The sequence below is a fragment of the Garra rufa genome, chromosome 17 (genome assembly GCF_049309525.1).
Source record: "Garra rufa chromosome 17, GarRuf1.0, whole genome shotgun sequence".
NCBI lineage: Eukaryota > Metazoa > Chordata > Actinopteri > Cypriniformes > Cyprinidae > Garra > Garra rufa.
Window position 1 is genome coordinate 35,280,814 of NC_133377.1, and position 23,385 is coordinate 35,304,198.

The 23,385-nt window shown below is 34.7% G+C and overlaps 1 protein-coding gene across 1 annotated transcript; it reads right to left on the bottom strand.

Annotated features, from left to right (window-relative positions):
• Positions 1–3,429: 3,429 nt before the first annotated feature.
• LOC141289384 (zinc transporter ZIP4-like) lies at positions 3,430–22,559 on the bottom strand. The gene is made up of 11 exons (XM_073821490.1): positions 22,359–22,559; positions 19,193–19,382; positions 15,557–15,702; positions 14,546–14,717; positions 13,345–13,517; positions 10,965–11,132; positions 10,270–10,365; positions 9,063–9,123; positions 8,324–8,476; positions 5,123–5,310; positions 3,430–3,702 (listed from the first exon to the last, which is right to left on the bottom strand). The coding sequence occupies exons 1-11, from the start codon at positions 22,557–22,559 to the stop codon at positions 3,574–3,576; spliced, it is 1,677 nt and encodes a 558-aa protein (XP_073677591.1). The 3' UTR covers positions 3,430–3,573.
• Between the last annotated feature and the right edge of the window lie 826 nt (positions 22,560–23,385).

A 23,385-nucleotide genomic window follows, 5' to 3' on the forward strand; every position in this document is an offset into this window, starting at 1 on the left:
TGTTTTTTTTTAAATAAGTCTTTTAAATAAGTCTTTACTGCTAATCAAGACTGCGTCTATTTGATTAAAAATACAGAAAAAAGACTGTAATGTTGTAAAATATTATTGCAATTTAAAATAGTGTTTTTCAGTTGTTATATTTTTTTAAATGTAATTTATTCATTTGATGCAAAGCTTATATTTCAGCATCGTTACTCTAGTCTACAGTGTCAATGTTGGAAACAGTTGTGCTGCATAATATTTTTTTTGGAACCTGTGATACTACTTTTTTTGGGGGGATTCTTTAAAGGTTGTATCAGCGATTTCTAGCCTGAAACATAAAGTGTAAAATTCAGCTTATCTTTCTTCACGATCCGCTCGCTGCCTGCCCCATAAATTGTCTGTGAAAAAAACGCGTCTCTCTGGTCAGCCTAGGGTCCGAGATATGCCAAAAAAACAATCGGCGCTACCAACCATTCCACAGCAAAAACAAACATTGTTCCAACCAATCAGCGTCAGGGGTTTGGTGTTGTGGACTTTCGCTCCGCCTCCCTCACATCCCAGCACCAGTAGGAAAGTCCACAACACCAACCCCCTGACGCTCATTGGTTGGAACACGGTTTGTTTATCTGTGGTTATAGTTGATAGCGCCGATTGTTTTTTTGGCATATCTCGGACCCTAGGCTGACCAGAGAGACGCGTTTTTTTCACAGACAATTTATGGGGCAGGCAGCGAGCGGATCGTGAATAAAGGTCAGCTGAATTTGACACTTTATGTTTTAGGCTAGAAATCGCTGATACAACCTTTAAATAAAAAGTTAAAAGAAATAGTATTTATTCAAAATAGAAATATTTTCTAACAATAAAAGTCTTTACTATCACTTTTTATAAATTTAAAACATCCTTGCTGAATAAAAGTATTCATTTCTTTCAAATAAAAAAAAATAGAAAAAACTTTACTGACCCTAAAAGGTTTGGGATCAGTAAGATTTTTAGTGGTTTTTGAAGACATTTCTCATGCTCATCAAGGCTGCATTTATTTAATCAAAAATACAAAAAAAAGAATATTGTGAAATATTGCTTAAATTTAAAATAACTGTTTTCTATGTGAATATTTTATAAAATGTTATTTATTCCTGTGATACAAAGCTGATTTTTTTAGCATCATTACTCCAGTCTTCAGTGTCACACAATTATTCTAATATGCTGATTTATTATTCATGTTGAAAACAGTTGTGCTGCTTAATATTTTTGGGGGGTAAAAAGATAAAAAAGAACAGCATTTATTTTAAATAGAAAGGTTTTCTAACAATATATGCTACTGTTCAAAAGTTCGGGGTCAGTAAGTTTGTATTCTTTCTTTTTTTTAATGAAATAAATACTAAAAAAGTGATAGCATAGATTTGCATTGTTAGAAAAAATATATATTTAGAATAAATGCTGTTCTTTTTTAACTTATTCAAAGTAAAAACAATCACAGGTTCCCAAAAAAAAAAAAAAATATTGGCAGCACAACTGTTTCCAACATTGATAACTCTAATAATAAATCTGCATATTTAGGATCATGTGACACTTAAGACTGGAGTAACAGCTGATGAGAATTCAGCTTTGCATCACAGGAATAAATTATATTTGAAAGTATATTAAAATAAAAAACATTATTTTATATTGTAATACAATTTTGAAATATTAGTTTTTTTCTGTATTTTTTATTAAATAAATGCAGCCTTGAGCATAAGAGACTTGCTGAAACATTACAAGTCTTACTGAAACCAAACTTTTAAGTGACAGCGTATTTTATTTTAAATATTTATATCAAAATAAAACTAAAAAAAAAAAATATCCCCAAAAATACATTGGCCGTCAAAAAAAAAAAAAGATTTAGAAAAACACTTGTCTACCAGCCAGTTCAGAATGTAAAATAGATTTTTTTTTTCAGCTAAAGCTAATATGTACTTCTGTTAAATATTAACTCTCACAAAAAAATAGTATTTGGAAAATGTATCAATAGCAGTTTCTTAGTCTTTGTGTTGTTGAATAGATCCGAATTTCCAAGTTAATGACTGATAGTCTGAACTGTAGAAGACTCTTCCTGATTTTCCGTACGAGGAAACCAAGTGTTGTGTCAGTTACATGTGTTGTACATGTGCTTCATGTCAGCTCGTTCATCTCAAGTCCAATTGATTCAAACTCACCTGTGTTTCAAGCTGAGTGGACAGAATATAACAGAGCTTTATTTTTTTCTTAACCTAGAAACTACATGTGTCCCGGGGGACCACAAAAGTGTCATAAGGGTGCATTTTTTTGAAATTGAGATTTATACATCATTGTTGTATGGCTTGTTAGGATAGGACCATATTTTGCCGAGATGCAACTATCTGGAATCTGAGTGTGCATAAAAAAAAAAAAAATATTAAGAAAATCACCTTTAAAGTTGTCCAAAGGAAATTCTTAGCTATGCATATTACTAATCAAAACTTAAGTTTTGATGTATTTACAGTAGTAAATTTACAAAATATCTTCATGGAACATGATCTTTACTTAATATCCTAATGATTGATTTTTGGCTATTGCTACAAATTTACCCATGCCACTTAAGACTGTTTTTGTGCTCCAGGGTTACACATGAAATGTTTTAAAACACGATGGAATTGCTTATCAGGTCACTTTTGTCACAGCCTGGCTCATTTCTGACCTGGATATTAATAACACACGGTTAGCTTTCTTACAGTCACTTAAATACTGTTCAATTATTATAAGTGGCATTCATTTTAAATGCTTGCTTTCCTTAGAGATTTGCAGTTATTGCACTGTATTTTAAATTGGGTGTGTACATGTTTTTTTCCTAGACAACAGTCATTGTCCTGCGCTTTTACATAGATCATCATTTAATAAGCAGCTTTGAAAGTCATGCAAGTCAGAATCAAATGAAACTTCAGCACTTCAGGTTTGACAAGACAAAATTAACTTTACCACAGCGCTTTCAGCCCTGCAATCCCGAACATGACTCAGTCTTTATGTAACACTTATTAAAGCACTATGAGTGAATATTCTCAGATTAGGATAAAAGCTGTAGATCGATGTTCATTTATTTATTCACAGGTTTTATCACTACACATCATGACACAAACTTACTTCATATTAGCAGCATTTCATGAAGTAAAATTCATATATCAAGTGTAATGTACAACAGTACATTTTCAGTTCTATTACAGCTTTACAATACAGTACAGATAACTTTTACAGATTACATTTTAGTAAAAACTGAAGGACAGGAGCTTCATGAGAACCTATCTAAAGTGCTGATGGCCATGAAAAGCCATTTATATACTGTAAAAATAAAGTGATTCACAAAGCTGATTTATCCGTTCAAATGTTCATTTGCAATCAGAGAATTTTTTATATCATAGAAAACTATATTATAGACATGTATAGCAACTTATATTTTTTTTGTTACGTTTGTTTGTTGTTCTTTTTACAGAAAAAAAGATAATGTATTAAAAATATAAACTAGGTTTTAAAAATATTCCATTTAAAAACATGGCAGCACTCATTTTGCATTCATGTTCAAGGAAAAGTACAATCCTTCATTTTTTAGACTCCTATCTTATCTTCGTATAAAGACAGGAGTAATAAAATCCCCCATCCAGTCCACAGACCAATATTCTGCAGCAGAAAAATCAGCCATGGCCTTTTACTGTCCACATGAATCATAGTAGGAAGCTAGACAAGGGGAAAAAAACAGAAACTGAAGTTGACATGATCTGATTACCTTCAAATACTTTAGATGTTCGTCATACACACCCTCAAGTGTTTCAAACCTGTTTCTTTGAAAAATATTAATAACCAAGTTAGCAAGTTGACGGTAGCCATTGACTTCCATAGTAAGGAAAAAAATACTATGGAAGTCAATGGCTACCGTCAATATTGGTTACTAAAATTCAAATATGATGGCAGAAATATCATTTTTGAGTTTACTATAACTCTCACATCTCACTGGGAAGAAAAATAATTGTGATACACAAAAAAAAAAAAAGGCCAAAATGCAAGATAAAGTTGAGACTGACCCTTCGCAAAAACCAGTGAAAAATACATCGCGGAACAAAGAGGATACTGACAACACATGACAGAGCAGGTTAATTCTGGTATGGAGCAAGGTTTCGGCTTTAAAATGTTGTCTTTTTCTGAAGAAATTCAAGCAAATACCATTTTGTGGCTCTTTAATTTGTCGAGACAGATGGCGGTATTGCCTTATTAAATCAATTGACACGTGTCTTCTAATTTACTTAAAGAACAAAATAAACATGAATGAACATCAGAGCATATTTTATTTTCAACCACAGAAAGACGACAATACAATTTTCAAGTTTAAGTCAATCTACTCTCCCGTCTGAATTGTTTGTCAGACAAAATGGCAAATTCGACATTATGACTGGTCAGATCGCCTGTCAGTGTTCATTTTTTATTCCATAGCAGAAGTCAGAATTGTGAGACGTAAACTCAGAGTTAAGAAAAAAGTCAGAATTGTGAAAGTTTATATCTTACCATCTTGTCTTTTTTCTCAGTTTATACCTGCAATTCTGACTTTTTTCTCAGAATTGAGAGAAAAAATACAGAGTCCCTCACATTACGTTCCTGTCCACATAATGCAGATAGGAAGTAGACCAAATTATTAAATGATTTTGTGCGCATAATCTACTTCAAATCAAGGCATGAATTATTTTGTTTAATTTACCTAAAACAAGGAAACTAAACATTTGTGCATACAATTTACTTATTTTTCAGAGTGTCATGTGACCTTTATTTTTATTTTTTGCTGCATGTCAGAAACCAAAAATAAAAAATGTGAGATGTCAGCTTGAAATTTTGAGGAAAGTGAGTTTATATTTTACTTTTTTTTTCAGACTTTTTCCCCCCTAATTATGAGAAAAGAACTGTAAGATAAAAAGTCACAATATTCTTTTTAAATTAGTTATTTTTTTATTCTATGGTGGAAATGGGGTTCTATATTATATATATATATATATATATATATATATATATATATATATATATATATATATATATTGCGGCTATTTTGTGCATTTTTTCCTGTGCTAATGAGTATGGTTAAAAAAAAGAAGGCAGAAAGTAGCAATCATACCATGTCTGCGAGGCCAATGTACAGGAAGAGGCCGGCTGTGACGGCAGAAATCCACTCCTGGGCGATGGTTTGAGTGGAGACGGACAGTGCGATGTACAGGCCGATGAAGGAGGTGAGAGAGCTGCCTATGTTCAGCAGCAGAGCCATTTTTACAGACAGACCACAGTGCAACAGGATTGCAAAATCACCTGACCACCAAACACAAAAACACAACCTGTCAAGACACCCCAAAATTGAAAACAACAAAGAAATCCAAATAATGAAAATTAAGCATATATATGTATGTATACGTGTGTACGTGTGTGTGTGTGTGTGTGTGTGTATATATATATATATATATATATATATAAAATGTGTGTGTGTGTGTGTGTATATATGTATAAATATATATACATATATATATTATACACCGCGTTCCAAATTATTATGCAAATTGTATGCAAGTGTCATAAACACACAGTTTTTTGTTTTTCAATTAGACTCATGGATGGTATTGTGTCTCATGGCTCTTTGGATCACTGAAATGAATCTCAGACACCTGTGATAAATAGTTTGCCAAATGAGCCCAATTAAAGGAAAAGTACTTAAGAAGGATGTTCCACATTATTAAGCAGGCCACAGGTTTCAAGCAATTATGGGAAAGAAAAAGGTCTGTCTGCTGCCGAAAAGCGTCAAATAGTGCAATGCTTTGGACAAGGTATGAAAACATTAGATATTTCACGAAAACGTAAGCGTGATCATTGTACTGTGAAGAGATTTGAGGCTGATTCAGAGCACAGACAGGTTCGTGCAGGTAAAGGCAGAATGAGGAAGGTTTCTGCCAGACAAATTCATCAGATTAAGAGAGCAGCTACTAAAATGCCATTACAAAGTAGCAAACAGGTTTTTGAAGCTGCTGGTGCCTCTGGAGTCCCGCGAACATCAAGGTGTAGGATCCTCCAGAGGCTTGCAGTTGTGCATAAACCTACTATTCGGCCACTCCTAACTAATGCTCACAAGCAGAAACGGTTGCAGTGGGCCCAGACATACATGAAGACTCATTTTCAAACAGTCTTGTTTACTGATGAGTGTTGTGCATCTTTGGATGGTCCAGATAGATGGAGTAGTGGATGGAACATGTCCCAACAAGGCTGCGACCACAACAAGGAGGTGGCATTTTTGGCCAGAATCATAGAGCTGGTTGGCTCCTTTACGATCCCTAAAGTTATGAAAATGACCTCGGCAAAGTATGTCGAGTTTTTGACTGACCACTTTCTTTCATGGTACAAAAAGAAGAACTGTGCCTTCCGTAGCAAAATCATCTTCATGCATGACAATGCACCATCTCATGCTGCAAATAATACCTCTGTGTCATTGGCTGCTATCTGCATAAAAGATGAGAAACTCATGGTGTGGCCACCATCCTCCCCTGACCTCAACCAGATTGAGAACCTTTGGAGCATCCTCAAGCAAAAGATCTATGAGGGTGGGAGGCAGTTCACATCAAAACAGCAGCTCTGGGAGGCTATTCTGGCATCCTGCAAACAAATTCAATCAGAAACTCTCCAAAAACTCACAAATTCAATGGATGCAAGAATTGTGATAGCGATATCAAAGAAGGGGTCCTATGGTAAGATGTAACTTGCCCAGTTAGGATGTTTTTGATTGAAATAGATTTAGATTTCAGTAAATATGACCACCTAATGCTGCAAATTCAGCAAATGCCCATTTTCAGTTCTTTACAACCTATACAATGTTTTAACTCTGTTGTGCATAATAATGTGGAACAGTGCATTTTCAGTTTTTTATTTTTGAAATAAATACTGTTATCATTAGGAGGTTTGTTCAATAAAATTCGAATTATACCCTAATGGTTGATGACTTAAAAATTATACTGACTGTCATTTGCATTGACTAATTATGAAAACCAGAGAAAGATATCATTTGCATAATAATTTGGAACGCGGTGTACATATATACATATATATGCATGTATATGTATATACATATTAAATTATAATTTTTTTAAATTAAATTTTTTTATAAAATACAAATACAATACTAATAATACAATTAAAAAAATAGTCTTGATTTCTGGACAGTACGTTGTTTGTTCAGAACAATTAAACTGCCCGCTGTTGTTCAGAAAGATCCTTCAGGTTCCACAAATTCTTTGGCATTTTTGTGTATTTGAACCCTTTACCAAGGGTAAATGTAACTTATTTTGTCTTTTGGGAAACGTAAGTATGTTCTGTAGCTTCTGAAGGGAAGTACTAAATGAAAAAAAGACAATGTTTAGGCAAAATGAGAAAAATGTACACACATTCATTCTAATTCAAAAGTTTTCACCCCTGGCTCTTAAAGCATGGTTTTTCCTTCTGGAGCATCAGTGAGCGTTTGAACCTTCTGTAATAGTTGCATATGAGTCCCTCAGTTGTCCTCAGTGTGAAAAGATAGATCTCAAAATTATACAGTCATTGTTAGAAAGGTACACAAAATACACAAAAATGCTGGAAAACCAAAGAATTTGTGGAACCTAAGGGATTTTTCTGAAGAACAGCAGGCAGTTTAACTGTTCAGGCCAAACAAGGGACTCATGAACAACTATCACTAAACAAAAAACACAGCTATGGATCATTCAGGTAACAACAGTATTAAGTGTATAAACTTTTGAATGGGGTCATTTTATAAATTCAACTATTATTTTCTCTTGTGGACTATATGTAAACAGCTTTTATGTGAAATATCTTATTCAGGTCAGTGCTATATAAAAAAATAATTTTCATTTTGTATGATGCCTCTTATTTTGGTAAAATAATGAACATTTTGCAGATTCTGTGTATGTAAACATTTGACTTCAACTGTAAAGACATCTATTCATGACTATGAACTATTAAAAAAAAAAAAGCATTTTAAGTTCCTGAAAGGCTTTCAGTTTCAAGGCACATATTTAGTGTGTTTATGTGGGACGTTGCTTCACTCACATCAGGCAGAAATAGTTTTCTTTGTTGTTTTGAGTAATAAGTAATGCACATTGTGTTACTGCTTAAACCTCTTAAGTGTTATTTCAAGGGTGTGTAGAAAACTTCAACTGTTTCTAAAAGGCCTTTTGTTACATTCAAAGAATGTTTACATTACTCAACAGTCTGTCTTGACTGACATTGTCTAGTTGTTTTTAAAGCATTTTTGTAGCTATTTTGCAGTTTCAAATACACATCTCACCTAACTCATGTGGCAGTTCGTGACACAAAACAGCCAGAGATGTCGCCAGTCCTGAACGCCACGACACAGAGAACGCAGCGCCTATGGCCAGACCGTCCGCAAAGTTATGAATCCCATCTCCAATGGTAATCATATACGGCAGGAGACGCTTCTCTGAAGAACATGAGAAAGATAAACGCTATTGTTCAAAACTATAAATTAAAAATGACAAAAATCACATGCAGACAAAACTCAATTATTTTGCAAAATGACAGACTATAACTAATTACAAATGTTAAATATTTTGCCTCTCAAAGGAAACTAATATATTTTTCTCAATTTCAGTCTCTATATATACTGTATTTGTAATTATTTGAAATTTGAATTTCGAATTATTACATATTTTAACAATACATTTTTCACTTTAGAATTTAGTTCAATGAAAATAGGTTAAAAAAAAGCAACAAAATTACTAAAATTAAATGAAAACAGAATTTAATTACAAAACATTCAAAATATATATATATAAAAAAAACGTATCAAAATACTAAAATGGCACTGGTTGTTGCAAAAACAAAATGACAACAGGCACTTTTTATAACTTCACAGTGCGTATAAAGGTTACTTTACTAACAGCTCATTTTACTCCCTTAAATGCGTGTCATATTACATCACAAACATGTTATTAACTCTAATTGGTGTGTAATTATTTACAGTCATGGCTTAGCTGTGTCTAACACAGACTGCTGACAGCATTCACCTCTTGTGCTGCTAAACGATGTGTGCTCCTGGAGGGACTTCTCGTTGTTCTGATCATCCACCTAAAATCAGAAAAAAATATTTTATTAACTGATGATTACAGACGAAGTCTAAGATGAATTCAGTGATACTTCTGTGATGATAAACTTGCAGAAAATGTGATGGTCAAAATAAATCAGATGTCATGAAAAACAATTATACACAATGCATGGTTTATATTGCACTGCACTGCAAAAAAAAAAAAAAAAATTGTCATTTTTGTCATAATTTTTAATGAGGTTGTATGAAAATACACTACCAGTCAAAAGTTATTGAACAGTAAGATGTGTTTTTTAAATAAGTCTCTTCTGCTTTTCTGCTCACCAAGCCTGCATTTATTTGATCCAAAGTACAGCAAAAACAGTAACATTTTTAAATATTTTACTATTTAAAATAACGTTTTTTTATTTAAATATATATTTTAAAATGTAATTTATTACTGTGATTTCAAAGCTGGATTTTTAACATCATTACGCCAGTCACGTGATCCTTTAGAAATCATTCTAATATTCTAATTTACTGCTCAAAAAACATGCATTATTATGTTGAAAACAGCTGAGTAGATTTTGTTTTTCTGGCTTCTTTGATGAATAAAATGTTCAGAAGAACAGCATTTATCTGAAATAGAAATCTTTTGCAACATTATAAATTCAACTTAAAAAGCATCCTTGTTAAATAAAAGTATTAATTTCTATAATTTCTTCACTCCCTCCCAAAAAATGGTATAGTGTATAATGTTACAAAAGTGCTGATGCTGATCTTTAGATCTTTCTATTCGTCAAAGAATCCTTAAAAATGTACTTAATTGTTTTAAAAATTGATAATAAAAATTACAAATATTTCTTGAACAGCAAAACAGCATATTAAAATGATTTCTAAAGGATCATGTGACACGTAAAGACTGGAGTAATGATGCTGAAAATGTAGCTTTGATCACAGGAATAAATTACATTCTAAAATATATTCAAATAGGAAGCAGTTATTTTATATAGTAAAAATATTTCACAATATTACTGATTTTGCTGTATTTTAATAAATGCAGACTTGATGAGCAGAAGAGAATTCTTTTAAACAAAAAATCTTATTGTTCAAAAACATGGTTTTTGTAAATTTATGTAACATAAAAACTTCTTATTTGACCCACGTTCACACAAACAAGACCGTCTCACCAGCTCGTCCCGTGAGGTGGAGTTGTTTCGCTGGTCTCTTCTGCTCTGGAACATCTGCAGAACTTTGCCGTGGTCACAGTGATGAGGGTCAGACTGCTGAAGCAAACAGATGAAGAAAAGCCTTACACCCTGGCCTGTTTACAGTAGTGCGTTTTTTATTTTTAAGACGCCATTTTAAAATGAAAATGATCCTTGTCTACACTATCGTTGGATGTCACATGACCATTCTTGCAGGTACAACCATAGTGGCCCTATTATTTAGATGGCGGACATGTCTACGTAGTCGAATGGGGCATCCATCTATACATATCCATGGTACAACAATGAACATGATGTTATTGTTTACAGGGGTTTCGAGGGTCAAAAATGTCGGAGTAGTGTACTCTACAGGCGTAAACCATGGCAAAAGTTATGCGTTTCAAAATGAAAAAGTACTAGTGTAAACATATTCCTAGGGGGCCATTTTCCACATATTCCACAAAAAAATGACTTCTAAATATGTTATAAGCCAAGACATAGAGGGAAAAACATTCAGTCTGTTCCTACTTGATTCATACAGATTTATAATACATTTCTTTTCCTAAAAACATGGCTGTTGAAAGCATTTTCTGATTCAAGGTGTAATAAAAGACATAGTAAAGTTAAAGATAAAGGGGATTTTGAATATGTCTTCAAAATTAAATTAGAAATTTGACGTCACCCACTCCATTGTGATCATGACCATGTCGAGTGATGATGGCAAAGATGCTTTCCATTAGATAGAAGACATAGATGCCCCCAATGACCACCAGAAGTTTGTAAATGAAATCCATGTTCTCCTCCTCATGATCGGGTCCTTCTTCATGTGCATGAAGACCTAAGAACTACACAAACACAATCAGTCACCAAGAAATCAAATCTATAGGAATAGTTTAAAATTTACTCACCCTCAGGCCTTCCAAGATATAGGGGATTTGGTTTCTTCATCAGAACAGATTTGGAGAAATTTAGCTTCACTTGCTCACCAATGGATCCTCTGCAGTGAATGTGTGCCGTCAGAATGACAGTTCAAACAGCTGATAAAAACATCACAGTAATCTACAAGTAATCTACACGACTTAAATGATGGACTGGAGTGGTGTGGATTATTGTGATGTTTTTATCAGCTGTTTGGGCTCTCATTCTGACGGCACCCATTCACTGTAGAAAATCCATTGATGAGCAAGTGATGTAAAGCTAAATTTCTCCAAATCTGTTTTGATAAAGAAACAAACTCAGATGGCCTGAGGGTGAGTAAATTTTCATTTTTGGGTGAACTATTCTTTTAAAGCAAACCCTGGGTATTAAGACTTGTATGGCTTCATATAAAGTAAATGATGTCTCTTACTGAAATATGTAGTAGAAAACCCATGAAAGATACGCGTTATTTAAAAAACTTTTATACATATTTTGGACTATGAGGGCGCCATTATTTCGATGACGTGAAATGGTTGCACTCGGTGAGCTACTGGCGCTACCTCAGTGTTGCCAAGTCTGCAGTTTTCCTGTGGAATTGGGCTACTTTAACACTGTTGGTTCAGTTTTTCCATGTCCATGGGTTGAAGTGACCCCAATAATGTAATATTTAGCCGCTGAAATGCTAATTTTACCAGAGTAAAAAAAAAAAAAAAAAAAAAAAAAAAAAAAAAAAAGTGTATTTTCCCCTCCGGAAATCAATTTTTACTGGAGAACCCCCCTTGAAATGCGTTTGGGCTACTTTTGGGCTACTGTTAAGTCCATGGGTTGAAGCGACCCCAATAATGTAATATTTAGCCACTGGAATGCTAATTTTACCAGGGAAATCCCACAAAATTTGTATTTTACTCCCCGGAATGCAATTTTTACTGGAGGACCCCCTCGAAACACACTTGAGCTACTTATGGGCTATTTTTGAGTCCATTGGTTTGGGCTATTTGAGTCTGCTGGTTAAAGCGGCCCCAATAATGTAATATTTAGCCACTGGAATGCTAATTTTACCAGGGGAATAAAAAAAAAAAAAATTATATATATATATATATTACTCGCTGGAATTAAATTTTTACCGGGGAAATCCCACAAAAAAGTATATTTTACCCCCCAGAACTCAATTTTTACTGGAGAACCCCCCTCAAAATGCGTTTGGCCTACTTTTGGGCTATTTTTGAGTTCGTGGTTTGGGCTATTTTTGAGTCCGCGGGCTGAAGTGACCCCAATAACGTAATATTTAGCCACTGGAATGCTCATTTTACCAGGGGAATTCCGCGCAAAAAAAAAAAAAAAAAAAAAAAAAAAAAAAAAAAAATTATATATTTATATAATTATATATTTTTAATAAAGTATTTTATTTTTACCAGGGAACCCCCCTCAAAACGGTTTGGCCTACTTTTGGGCTATTTTTGAGTATTATTGTGGTATTGTTGTAAAATCCTGCCAATCCTGCGCTTCCTGTTGCTATTTTTACCGCAACACAAAATAAAAAAATACCCATATGATGCGAATGTGGACGAATAAAACTTCCTAAAGACTTCCGTCTTTGTTCTCTCCACTTCAGTCCTAATGCCTTTGAGGATTTCAGCAGACCACAGCTATACTGAAAGAGCTTACAAACGGCAGAGACAAGAAACACTAGATGCCATCCTGACAGGAAGTAAACATGCCAACACTTGTCAAGACGCTGCCGCCAATGAAGGAGTTTCTCAGCGCGGATTTCACTCAATATCCCAAGGGCGTTTAGACTCCTTGTGGGGTAAAATCGATGGTACGACATTTTGTTCTTTCAGTAGCTGTGGTCATCATATCAGTATTTTTTTTTTCAGAGTTGTGTTGCAGTAAAAATAGCAACAAGTAGCGCCAGTAGGTCACAGAGTGCAACAATTTCATCCAAATTATGGCATCCCCCCATAGTCCAAAATATGAATAAAACGATGTGGATTTTTTTAAAAACATAATCTTTCATGTTTTTTTTACTACATATTTCAGTGGGACACATTATTTACGTTGTATTAAGCCATACAAACAATTAAATGCAATTAAGTGCAGACATTCATTCAGGCATAAGTCTTTTTGCTGGCTGCTTACCATAGGAATTAGATGCAGAAGAGAGTCACCCGTCAGGGATCCCACAGCAAGACTGATGCAGAACTGAATGCACATCTGAAACACTTGAGTGCACCTGGAGAACAGTAGCACCACAATCCCGAACATGGACATCAGACAGATAATGATGTTGGCAAGGGTGGCATATCCATATCCTGTGTACAAAGGGCACATTCAAGTATTGCATACAGAGATCACTGTGTCACAGGTGTGCCAGCATTCAGACTGGTTTTTGTAAATAGTTACAGGTCATTCAGATGGAATCTGGTTGTGACCACAAACGGTGCCAGCTTTTTTATTCTCCAGGAAGAGATGGTAAGTAAAATAATCAGTCATATGGTTTGGGAATTTTTCTGGTTCGCCTTTTGTTAAGGCCAAGAGATTGATGCCAACAAAAATATGCCAAGTGGAACTAAATACTGTGGTAGAACCAGAAAAGCCAGCGGTCATGAATCATTGTTTTATGTGTCTTGTTTCTGATACACAAACCAAATGTAAGTGATCATGTAAACATTAACTATCAATGACAGGTACATAATGCTCAGAAACTAAAGTCTATCCACCTTTTTCTTCAACATAGAAGTAAGCCTATGGGTAAGACTTCTGGCTCATTATCCACTATAGGGAAATAAGGAGAATAATTACAACATGCAGTAAATGGTAAAACTGTTAACACTACAAACCAGTGCGTTCATAATTAAGATGATACATAAAAATAACTCACATTTGCAATATCAAGTAGCAAAACGAGGTGCTTGTGTACAGCTTAAAATAGCTGGATGAGGATGAGACTGGAAGCCAGATCCATAACATTTACAAATGGCTGCACCCACTTTTATGGGAAGAAAAAGGTGGAAAGTTGCAGTGTTTTTTATAAGGTTTTCAAACCTTTAAGCACCATTCAAAATTGGGGGGTTAAGCCATCAAATTTGCTTTACATAATTAAAAAATACATAGGCCTAATGCAATTCATACCATTCGCCTTCAGCTCAACTACTGTTAACACTTTAAACATTTATAGCAGCTAACTGAATAAAACAGTTGAAAAGCACAGACATTAGAAGAAAACTTGTTCTAAAATATGCATCTTGACTTCATGCTGACATTCAAAATTCTAACTATGCTATGCAACTCAGAATAATTGTTTAATGCTAATCTGATGGTGTAAAAAGAGGTCACTTACTCTGGGCGGTACTCAGAGAGTCAGGGGTCTCGTTGGTGAAAGTGACCTCAGAACAGCTTCCACTGAGGAGCTGCTGAATCAGAGCAGGACTGAGCTGTGTGAACTGATCTCTGGTCAGCAATGAAGAGTTCAGCTGGTAAATCCTCAGCAGGTCTTCAGCGCTGAAACACGTCTGCAGGCAAAACCATCAGAAACAATTTGAGACATGCACATTTTAACATGAATATAATAATGTGTTTACACAAAATACTGTCATTATTTCTCATCCTCACATCGTTCAAATCCTGTAAGACCTTCGTTCATCTTTGGAACTTAAATTAAGATATTTCTGATGAAATCCGAGAGCTTTCTGATCCTGCATAGACACCGTTCAAGGCCAAAGGTAGTTAAATTGTTAAAATGGTCCATGTGACATCAACAGTTTCAACTGTAATTTCATGAAGCTATAATGTCACTACCACTGATGTCACATGGACTATTTTATTGATGTCCTTACTACCTTTTTTGGGCCTTGAAATTATTAGTTGGTAGCTGTCTATGCAGAGTTAAAAAGCTCTTGGATTTAATCAAAAACACCTTGATTTGTGTTCCAAAGATGAATGGGACATATGGGTTTGAAAATACATGAGGGTGAGTAATTAATAACAGAATTTTCATTTCTGGGTGAACTTTCCCTTTAAAACAATTTAAACAAGCATATATTACAATACATTATTTGTTTCTTTAGATGGTGTGTAAGGACACTGGGAAATGTACATCATCATAAATAAAAAATGAGCATACTGTGTGTTTTTGATTATCATTACAGACTTGCATGGTCTCAGAATGCACTGTATGTCACAACATCCATCATGAGATCTAAACATCAATTATTAATGTTGATATGTCATGCTACAGGCCTCAAAATAATTTCTTGCTCTGGTGAATGATCGCTCTCTTCAACTCTAAATGACTACTTCTGCAGCTTGCATTGATTTCCCATGATGCCCCATGAAAACATCTGCATCTTACCTTGTCCCAGGTGCTGTTGCTGTGATCATCCTGATCACTTTGTCTGGGGGTCAGTCCGCTGCGGTGGGCTTCATCATCAGTGTGGGTATCATCATGGTCGTGTTCCCCCCCACCCAGATTCAGCGTCTTCAGGAGCTTTTCAAAGTCTGAGTAACAATGGCATTATTAAAAATAGAGTACAAACAGTCAGCTTTAAACCAAATACTAAATGCTTAAAAGCGCTTCAGAAAATCTAAAGAACATGAGCAAGTATTAAAGTGCCCCTATTATGCCATTTTAAAGGTAGTTAATATTGTTGTAATAGTCGCTTAAAACAGGTTTACATGTATGCAAGTTCAAAAAACACTTTAGTTTTCTCCAAAATTAGATTTATTTTTACCCCGTTTCTAAATGATTCGTAAACGACTCGTTTGAAGCAGTTCGAAGAATCAGTCTCTCTAAACCCCTCCTTTCAGTGAGCCCTCACCGCTGTGATTGGTCAGATGGTGCAGTCCTTATGGATTGGTCTACCGCTACAGCGCAAAACGAAACGCCCATTGGCATAACTGAATGACAGCTGCGGAGACCTGTTAATGCATAGAAAAGATAGCCTCGATTTTACCCTATCAATTCGAGCCGGAGTCTGACGATGAAACGGTGGAAGTGGCACATCGACAAGAAACTGTATTGCAAGCACGACTGGAGCAGGACGTTTCTCAGTGGGTGTCATATGTTAACTGTGGACAGTGTTTGCAATTTGCTTTTGTAAGCGAACCGGGCACACCTCTACGTTGTGAACTTCAACACTGTACAATCCATAACACTGCGTTAAGCCATCGTTTATCATTATCATTACTTAAACTAATAAGGCAGACAGACAGTCAAGCTGCATCAATCACAAGACTTTTTAGACTACATTGCACTCACAGCTGAACAACAGAACTACAGAAACGCAAGTTAGCCGCTTACCAAGACATGTGTGGGGTTGTTACACACCATAACGTACACAAAGACGTATTTTGAACGATCGCTAGAAAATACAATTATTAATCATACTTACAGGTAGAAGTTCAGAGGAGCAAGCCGGTCCAAATAAACTGGGCACTGATCCATTTTTTAAAACCAAGCGTTTGGTGAATCTCGCGTTGTAACGTTACTCCCCAAGATTGGAAAAGCAGTCATCAGTAAAATGACGCGAACACAAGATTGGCATTGGACTGCTGAGGTGTTGAAAAAATTAATGTTAACCACTCATTCTTGATAGTTCCATCTTTCGGAAGGGCATGTAAAACAAATTCACTCTCACAGGCTGTCACAGCACAGGGCGTCTTCTTGACATGATGTAATCCACGTGAAAATGGTAGGCCTACTGTTTGTGGGCGGGCAAGTTGTTCGCGAAATTGAACGTGGGCGGACATTACGCAAATGTGTAGCTCGTGACGTGTGGCCGTTACAGAAAAAAGATTCGAATTGCTGACGACTCGTTTAGGCGAATGTGAGCCGACTCTTTTTTTTGTTAGACAAAAACTTTATTTATAGTGCACTGTCGGCGTCACAACTTTGCAGATAGTTTATGTTCACATACAGCTACATGAAATATCATATTTGAAAAGGCATAATAGGGGCACTTTAAAAACATATTAACAAGGTTATGCAGTCAGTTCCCAGGCCAGGATATTATTACATTTTTACTTTGAATGCAATGGAAAATACTTTGAATAAAAGCATTTGCCAAATGCATAAATGTAAATGCAGAATACAGAAACCTACACTGCAAAAAAATAATAATAATAATTTCAAGTTGTCAAAAAGGCTAGGGTACAGTACTTTCGGTACTGAAATTTTAAAAACGTCCAATCAGCTTTGTTTAGTAATTGGCAAATAGAGTTTTTTTTTTTATTTCAGTCCTTTTTTACAACTATTTCTTACTAAGTATTTTTGTTTTCCAGTGCAAATATCTACATTCCTAAATCAAGAAAAAATATGTGTCAGTGTGGTCAGAAAAATAAACTTAATTCAAAGAATAATTATTATTGGATATAGTTTTTTTTTCAGAAAGCAAGACTTGTTTGACTTAAACCACTTTCCATCTCAAGTAAATGTAAGTACGTATATATATATTTGTAATGAAAAACAAGGTAAAAATACTAAGTAAGAAAAAATACAAATAAAAAAATACATATATATACATACAGCGCCTTGCGAAAGTATTCAAACCCCTTTGTTATTGTTTTTTCACCTTTTGTTATATTGCAGCCTTATGATTAACTACTTTAAGTTACTTTTTTTTCTCCACATCAATCTACACTCCATACACCATAATGGCAAAGCAAAAAACAGGTTTTTAACATCTTTCCAATTTTTTTAAAAATAAAAAACTTCAAAGATTTAATTGCATAAGTATTCATACCCTTATTTGGTACAGTTGAAATTTAGCTCAGGAGCATTCATATCGCTTGCAAATGTTACTAAACTTCGAGGAAAGTTAACCTGGGGCAAATTAGATTGAATATGATTTGGAAAGAGACACGTCTTAATAAAAGGTCTAACAGCTGAAAATGCATATCAGAGCAAAAACAAAGCCCTGTAGAACTCAGAAACAAACTTGCATCAAGCCACAGATCTGGGGAAGAGTTCAGAAAAGATTCTGCTGCATTGAAGGTTTTCAGAAGCATGTAGTCTTTGATACCCTTAATGGTTGTTCAAACTTCTTCCAAGACTCTTCCTAGAGCTGTCCTCCTGGCCAAACTGAGCAATTGATAGAGAAGGGCTTTGGTTAGACTGGTGAGCAAGATTCTGATGGTCACTCTAATTGAGCTCCATGATCATATGTGGAGATAGGAGAAACCTACAGAAGGACAAACATCCCTGCAACACTCCACCGATCTGGGATTATGGCGGTGTGTCCAAACTCAATCCTCTCCTCAATGAAGACACATGAAAACACACTTGGAATTTGCAACAATCCTAAAGGACCCTCATACTCTGAAAAAAAAAAAAGATTCTCAGGTCTGATGAAGCTCAGTTCCAAACATCATGTATGGAGGAAACCAAGCACTGCTGATCACCAGCACAGGACCATCCCAAAAGTAAAGCGGCAGGGACTGAGGGACTTGTCAGAGTAGAAGAAAAGCTCAATGCACCAAAATATTGAGATAGTCTTAATGAAAACCCAGTCCAGAGCATTCAGAACCTTAGACTGGGCAGAAGATTCAACATGACAATGACCCTAAGCACACAGCAAGAGTGGCTTATAGACAACTCAGTAAATGCCCTTGAGTGGCCCAGCCTGAACCTGGACTTGAACCTAATCAAACATTTCTGGAAAAACTTGAAAATGTCTGTCAACCCCCATCCAAGCTGTCAGAGCTGTAAATGAGCTTCAGCTAAGTCCTGAGTTAAAAAAATATTAAGGGGTAAGAATACTTTTGCAAGGCACCAATTAAAAATATTAACAAAAACTATAATATTATATAAATAATACAAAATTAACATTGGACCTGAGTCTTAAAAATTACTTTCATTGGTGTGACGTTATTTATTCAGGTAAATTCTGTCACATTAAAATCCATTTTTATTTCAATACTTTACAAATTCAACAACAAGGAACACATTTTAGGTTAATCTACCTTCATCAGGATTATCAAACAGTCATACCATTAAGTGTGAGATTATCAGAGGCAAAATGGCTGAAGATGTAATCCAGAAAGTACTCATGCTCAGGAAGGACACGTGATTTCATACAGTCTCCGCGCAGAGCATGATAAAGTATGTTTCCAAAAACAGCGTCCAGCTCAACATGATGATCACCACTCTCTTCCAGGATGTCTTTTATTGATAAACAGGGCTGAAAATGTGGACAACCATGTTACTTATACATAGAACAGTGCTGAATGATGATAAGCACTTACTTCAAACCTAAATTGCAGTTACTGACCTCATGTGTGTCTGGCTGATAGGATTTTTCCATTTTATCAAACAGCTGCTCCAAACCCTCATGTTCTGTTCCACTAATCTCATTATGACTGTCAGTGGTGTTGTCATGGCCTAAGATCATTTCGATGAAGTGATGGGTCTCTTCACCCCAGCGGCCCTCCCGTATGGCCTCGCAGGTCTTCAGTGGAGAACTCAGGAACAGACAGAATCCAGAAGCCATCTTGAAGAAATCCTCCATCTGTAACCCCTGAGAGCTGCTGTAGTTACTCAACAACTGGCCAAGATGTGCAACAGACAGGCACTATATACAGGAGAAAAAGACCGTGATTTCAACAGTTCTGTGTAATATATCTAATATGTGACCCTGGACCACAAAACCAGTCTTAAGTAGCATGGGTATATTTGTAACAATAGCCAACAATACATTGTATGGGTCAAAATGATCATTTTTCCTTTTTGCCAAAAATCATTAGGATGGTAAGTAAAATTATCATGGTTCATGAAGATATTTTGTAAATTTCCTATCTGTAAATATATCAATTCAAAACGTAATTTTTGATTACTAAAATGTATTGCTAAGAACTTCATTTGGACAACTTTAAAGGCGACTGTCACCCTCAGATTCTCGATTTTCAAATAGTGGCATCTCAGCCAAATATTGTTCTAAACCATACATCAGTGGAAAACCTTTTTAAAAATTGACCCTTATGACTGGTTTTGTGGTCCAGGGTCACATAAATCTTGTTAAGTGAAACTGGAACACATTTGCAGTTAAGGTTTGTGTGCAGTTTCATTTGGCTTTCACAAATGTAAAAATAGATTCTTATTGTGATAAAGACATCATGAGATGTTACATAAAATGTGCTTAGCTGGTAGAGACAAGCCCTAATGATCCTTAAAGGAGTAGTTCACTTTCAGAACAAAAATTTACAGATAATGTACTCACATCATGTACTCATCTTGTCATCCAAGATGTTCATGTCTTTCTTTCTTCAGTTGTAAGGAAATTATGTTTTTTGAGGAAAACATTTCAGGAATTCTCTCCATATAATGAACCTCTATGGTGCCCCCGAGTTTGAACTTCCAAAATGCAGCTTCAAATGGCTCTAAACGATCACAGCCGAGGAAAGAAGGCTCTTATCTATTTTCTAAAAGAAACTGCAATTTATATACTTTTTAACCTCAAATGCTTGTCTTGTCTAGTGCTGTGTATACTCTGCGTACAGATTAAAAAGTATATAAATTGTAAATGTTTTTAGAAATTAACCGATCGTTTCGCTAGATAAGACCCTTCTTCCTCGGCTGGGATCATTTAGAGCCCTTTGAAGCTGCATTTAAACTGCATTTTGGAAGTTCAAACTCAGGGGCACCATAGAAGTCCATTATATGGAGAGAAATCCTGAAATGTTTTCCTCACAAAAAATAATTTCTTTACGACTGAAGAAAGAAATACATGAACATCTTGGATGACCGGGGAGTGAGTACATTATCTGTAAATTTTTGTTCTGAAAGTGAACTACTCCTTTAAGGCTTCATTCATCTTATTTTTTTTATTTACATAAAATATTTTTTTATTTGTTTTTAAGTAAAATATCAGCTGGGCATGTTCTTAAAACACTGCATAAGATGTTATAGATTTGTCAATATTTCATTTCTTTCTGACAAAAGCAAAAAAAAAAAAGGCAGACAGTAAAAAAAAGTTACATTAAAAGTCAGAAATTCAGATAAAACAAATGTTAGTATAAGAAGTTTGTATTTTTACCATTAGTATTTTTAAAAGGTATTATTATTAACATAAAAAAAAGATTATTACTAATATTTGTGACCCTGGACCACAAAACCAGTCTTAAGTCGCTGGAGTATATTTGTAGCAATAGCCAAAAATACATTGTATGGGTCAAAATTATTGATTTTTCTTTTATGTTAAAAATCATTGGGAAATTAAGTAAAGATCATGTTACATTAAGATTTTTCGTAAAATTCCTACTGTAAACCTATCAAAATGTAATTTCTGATTAGTAATATGCAATGTTAAGAACTTAATTTGGACAACTTTAAAGGTGATTTTCTCAGTATTTTGATTTTTTTGCACCCTTAGATTCCAGATTTTCAAATAGATGTATCTCGGCCAAATATTGTCCTATCCTAACAAACTATACATCAATAGAAAGCTTTTTTATTGAGCTTTCATATGATGTATATATCTCAGTTTTGTAAAATTTAACCTTATGACTGGTTTTGTGGTCCAGGGTCACATTTGGCAAACTTTTGTCCAAAATCAGTATCATGCAAAAAACATTTTAATTTCCATGTGACCAAATAAATAAATAAATGGCCTCTGTAAACCCAAAACAAACAAACAAAAAACTCATAGGGGATAAATAAATAAATAAAAATAAATAAATAAATAAATACACACATACTTAAAGTCCTATGTAGTTCCTCACGGCTGTATGTAATTTAGTTAAAATTTAAAGCAAGAAAAAAAAACTCAAAAGCAAGAAAATAAAACTCAAAAGCAAGAAAATAAATAAATACATAGACATACATACATACATACATACATAAATACATAAATAAAATTAACCATGGTTTTACTACAAATAAAACATGGTTACTACAGTTAAATCATGGTAACAAATCAACCATGGTTTTGCAACAGTAACCATAATTTAATCATGGTATTTGTGGTAAAACTGTGGTTATATAAATAACTAATAAGACTAAAAAAAAACAATGTTTACTACACTCAACTAGTAAAACCATGGCTAATTTTCGTATGGGTATTTACAGACACACTTTTTCTACATATAAGTTTATGTTGACCTACATAAGATTCTCTCAGCTGGACCCGGATTTCCCCAAAAGTTAATCAAATCCGTCTTACCTTTCCACACGACACACCGGAGCACTTAACGCGGTTCTCCAGTCGTTCAAACAGCGAGGGCAGCGTATCTTCCGTGAGGAACTCTTTACCTGGAGACAATAAATCCACAACTTTCGCGTAAATGTCCTTTATATCGCAATGCGCGCATGTAAACAGGCTGAGGCAGGTCACACAGAGAAATAAAACTTTTCTTGTCTCCATGGTGTGCGTGTGGGTTTTGTCCTTAACCTTGCGACAGACTGTCATCACACACACACTCACACCGGAGCTTCAGAGTTTGTCACACAGGTGATTGTGTACCTGTTCAGGTAGAAGCTCCGGTTGTCCTCCACACTAAACGCTGATTGGTCAAAGATTTCCCGTCATCAGCACAGAGGGATTTGATTTATTGAAACAACTTTTAATGTAGGAGAAAGATTAAGCAGGGGTTTTGTTTTAAATAAAGAATAATAAATAATTAAAACAAAATAAAATAAAAATATTTTGCGGGTTTACTTTAATATATGTATGACTTCCTCATATTTTAACTATACCATTCAAAATCTTGGAGTCAGTTTTTTTTTTGGGGGGGGGGGGGGATTATAGAAATGATAGAAATTAACACTTTTATTTAACAAGGATGCTTTAAATCGATTAACAGTGATGATAAAGACATTTTTCTATTTCAGATAAATGCTGTTCTTCTGAACTATCTATTCATCAAAGAAACCAGAAAACAATCTACTATTCTAATACTCATAATAAATGCTTTTTGAGCAGCAAATCAGAAGATTAGAATTGATTTCTGAAGGACCATGTGACTGGAGTAATGATGATAAAAAAGTCAGCTTTGAAATCACGGGTAGCCTATAAAATACATTTTAAAATAGGTTCAAATAGAAAACTGTTATTTAAAATAGTAAAAATATTTCTGAATTTTACTGCTTTTGCTGTACTTTGGATCAAATAAATACAGGCTTGGTGAGCATCAGAGACTTCTTTAAGCATTAAAAATCTTACTGTTCAAAAGTGTTTATTTTCCTTTCGA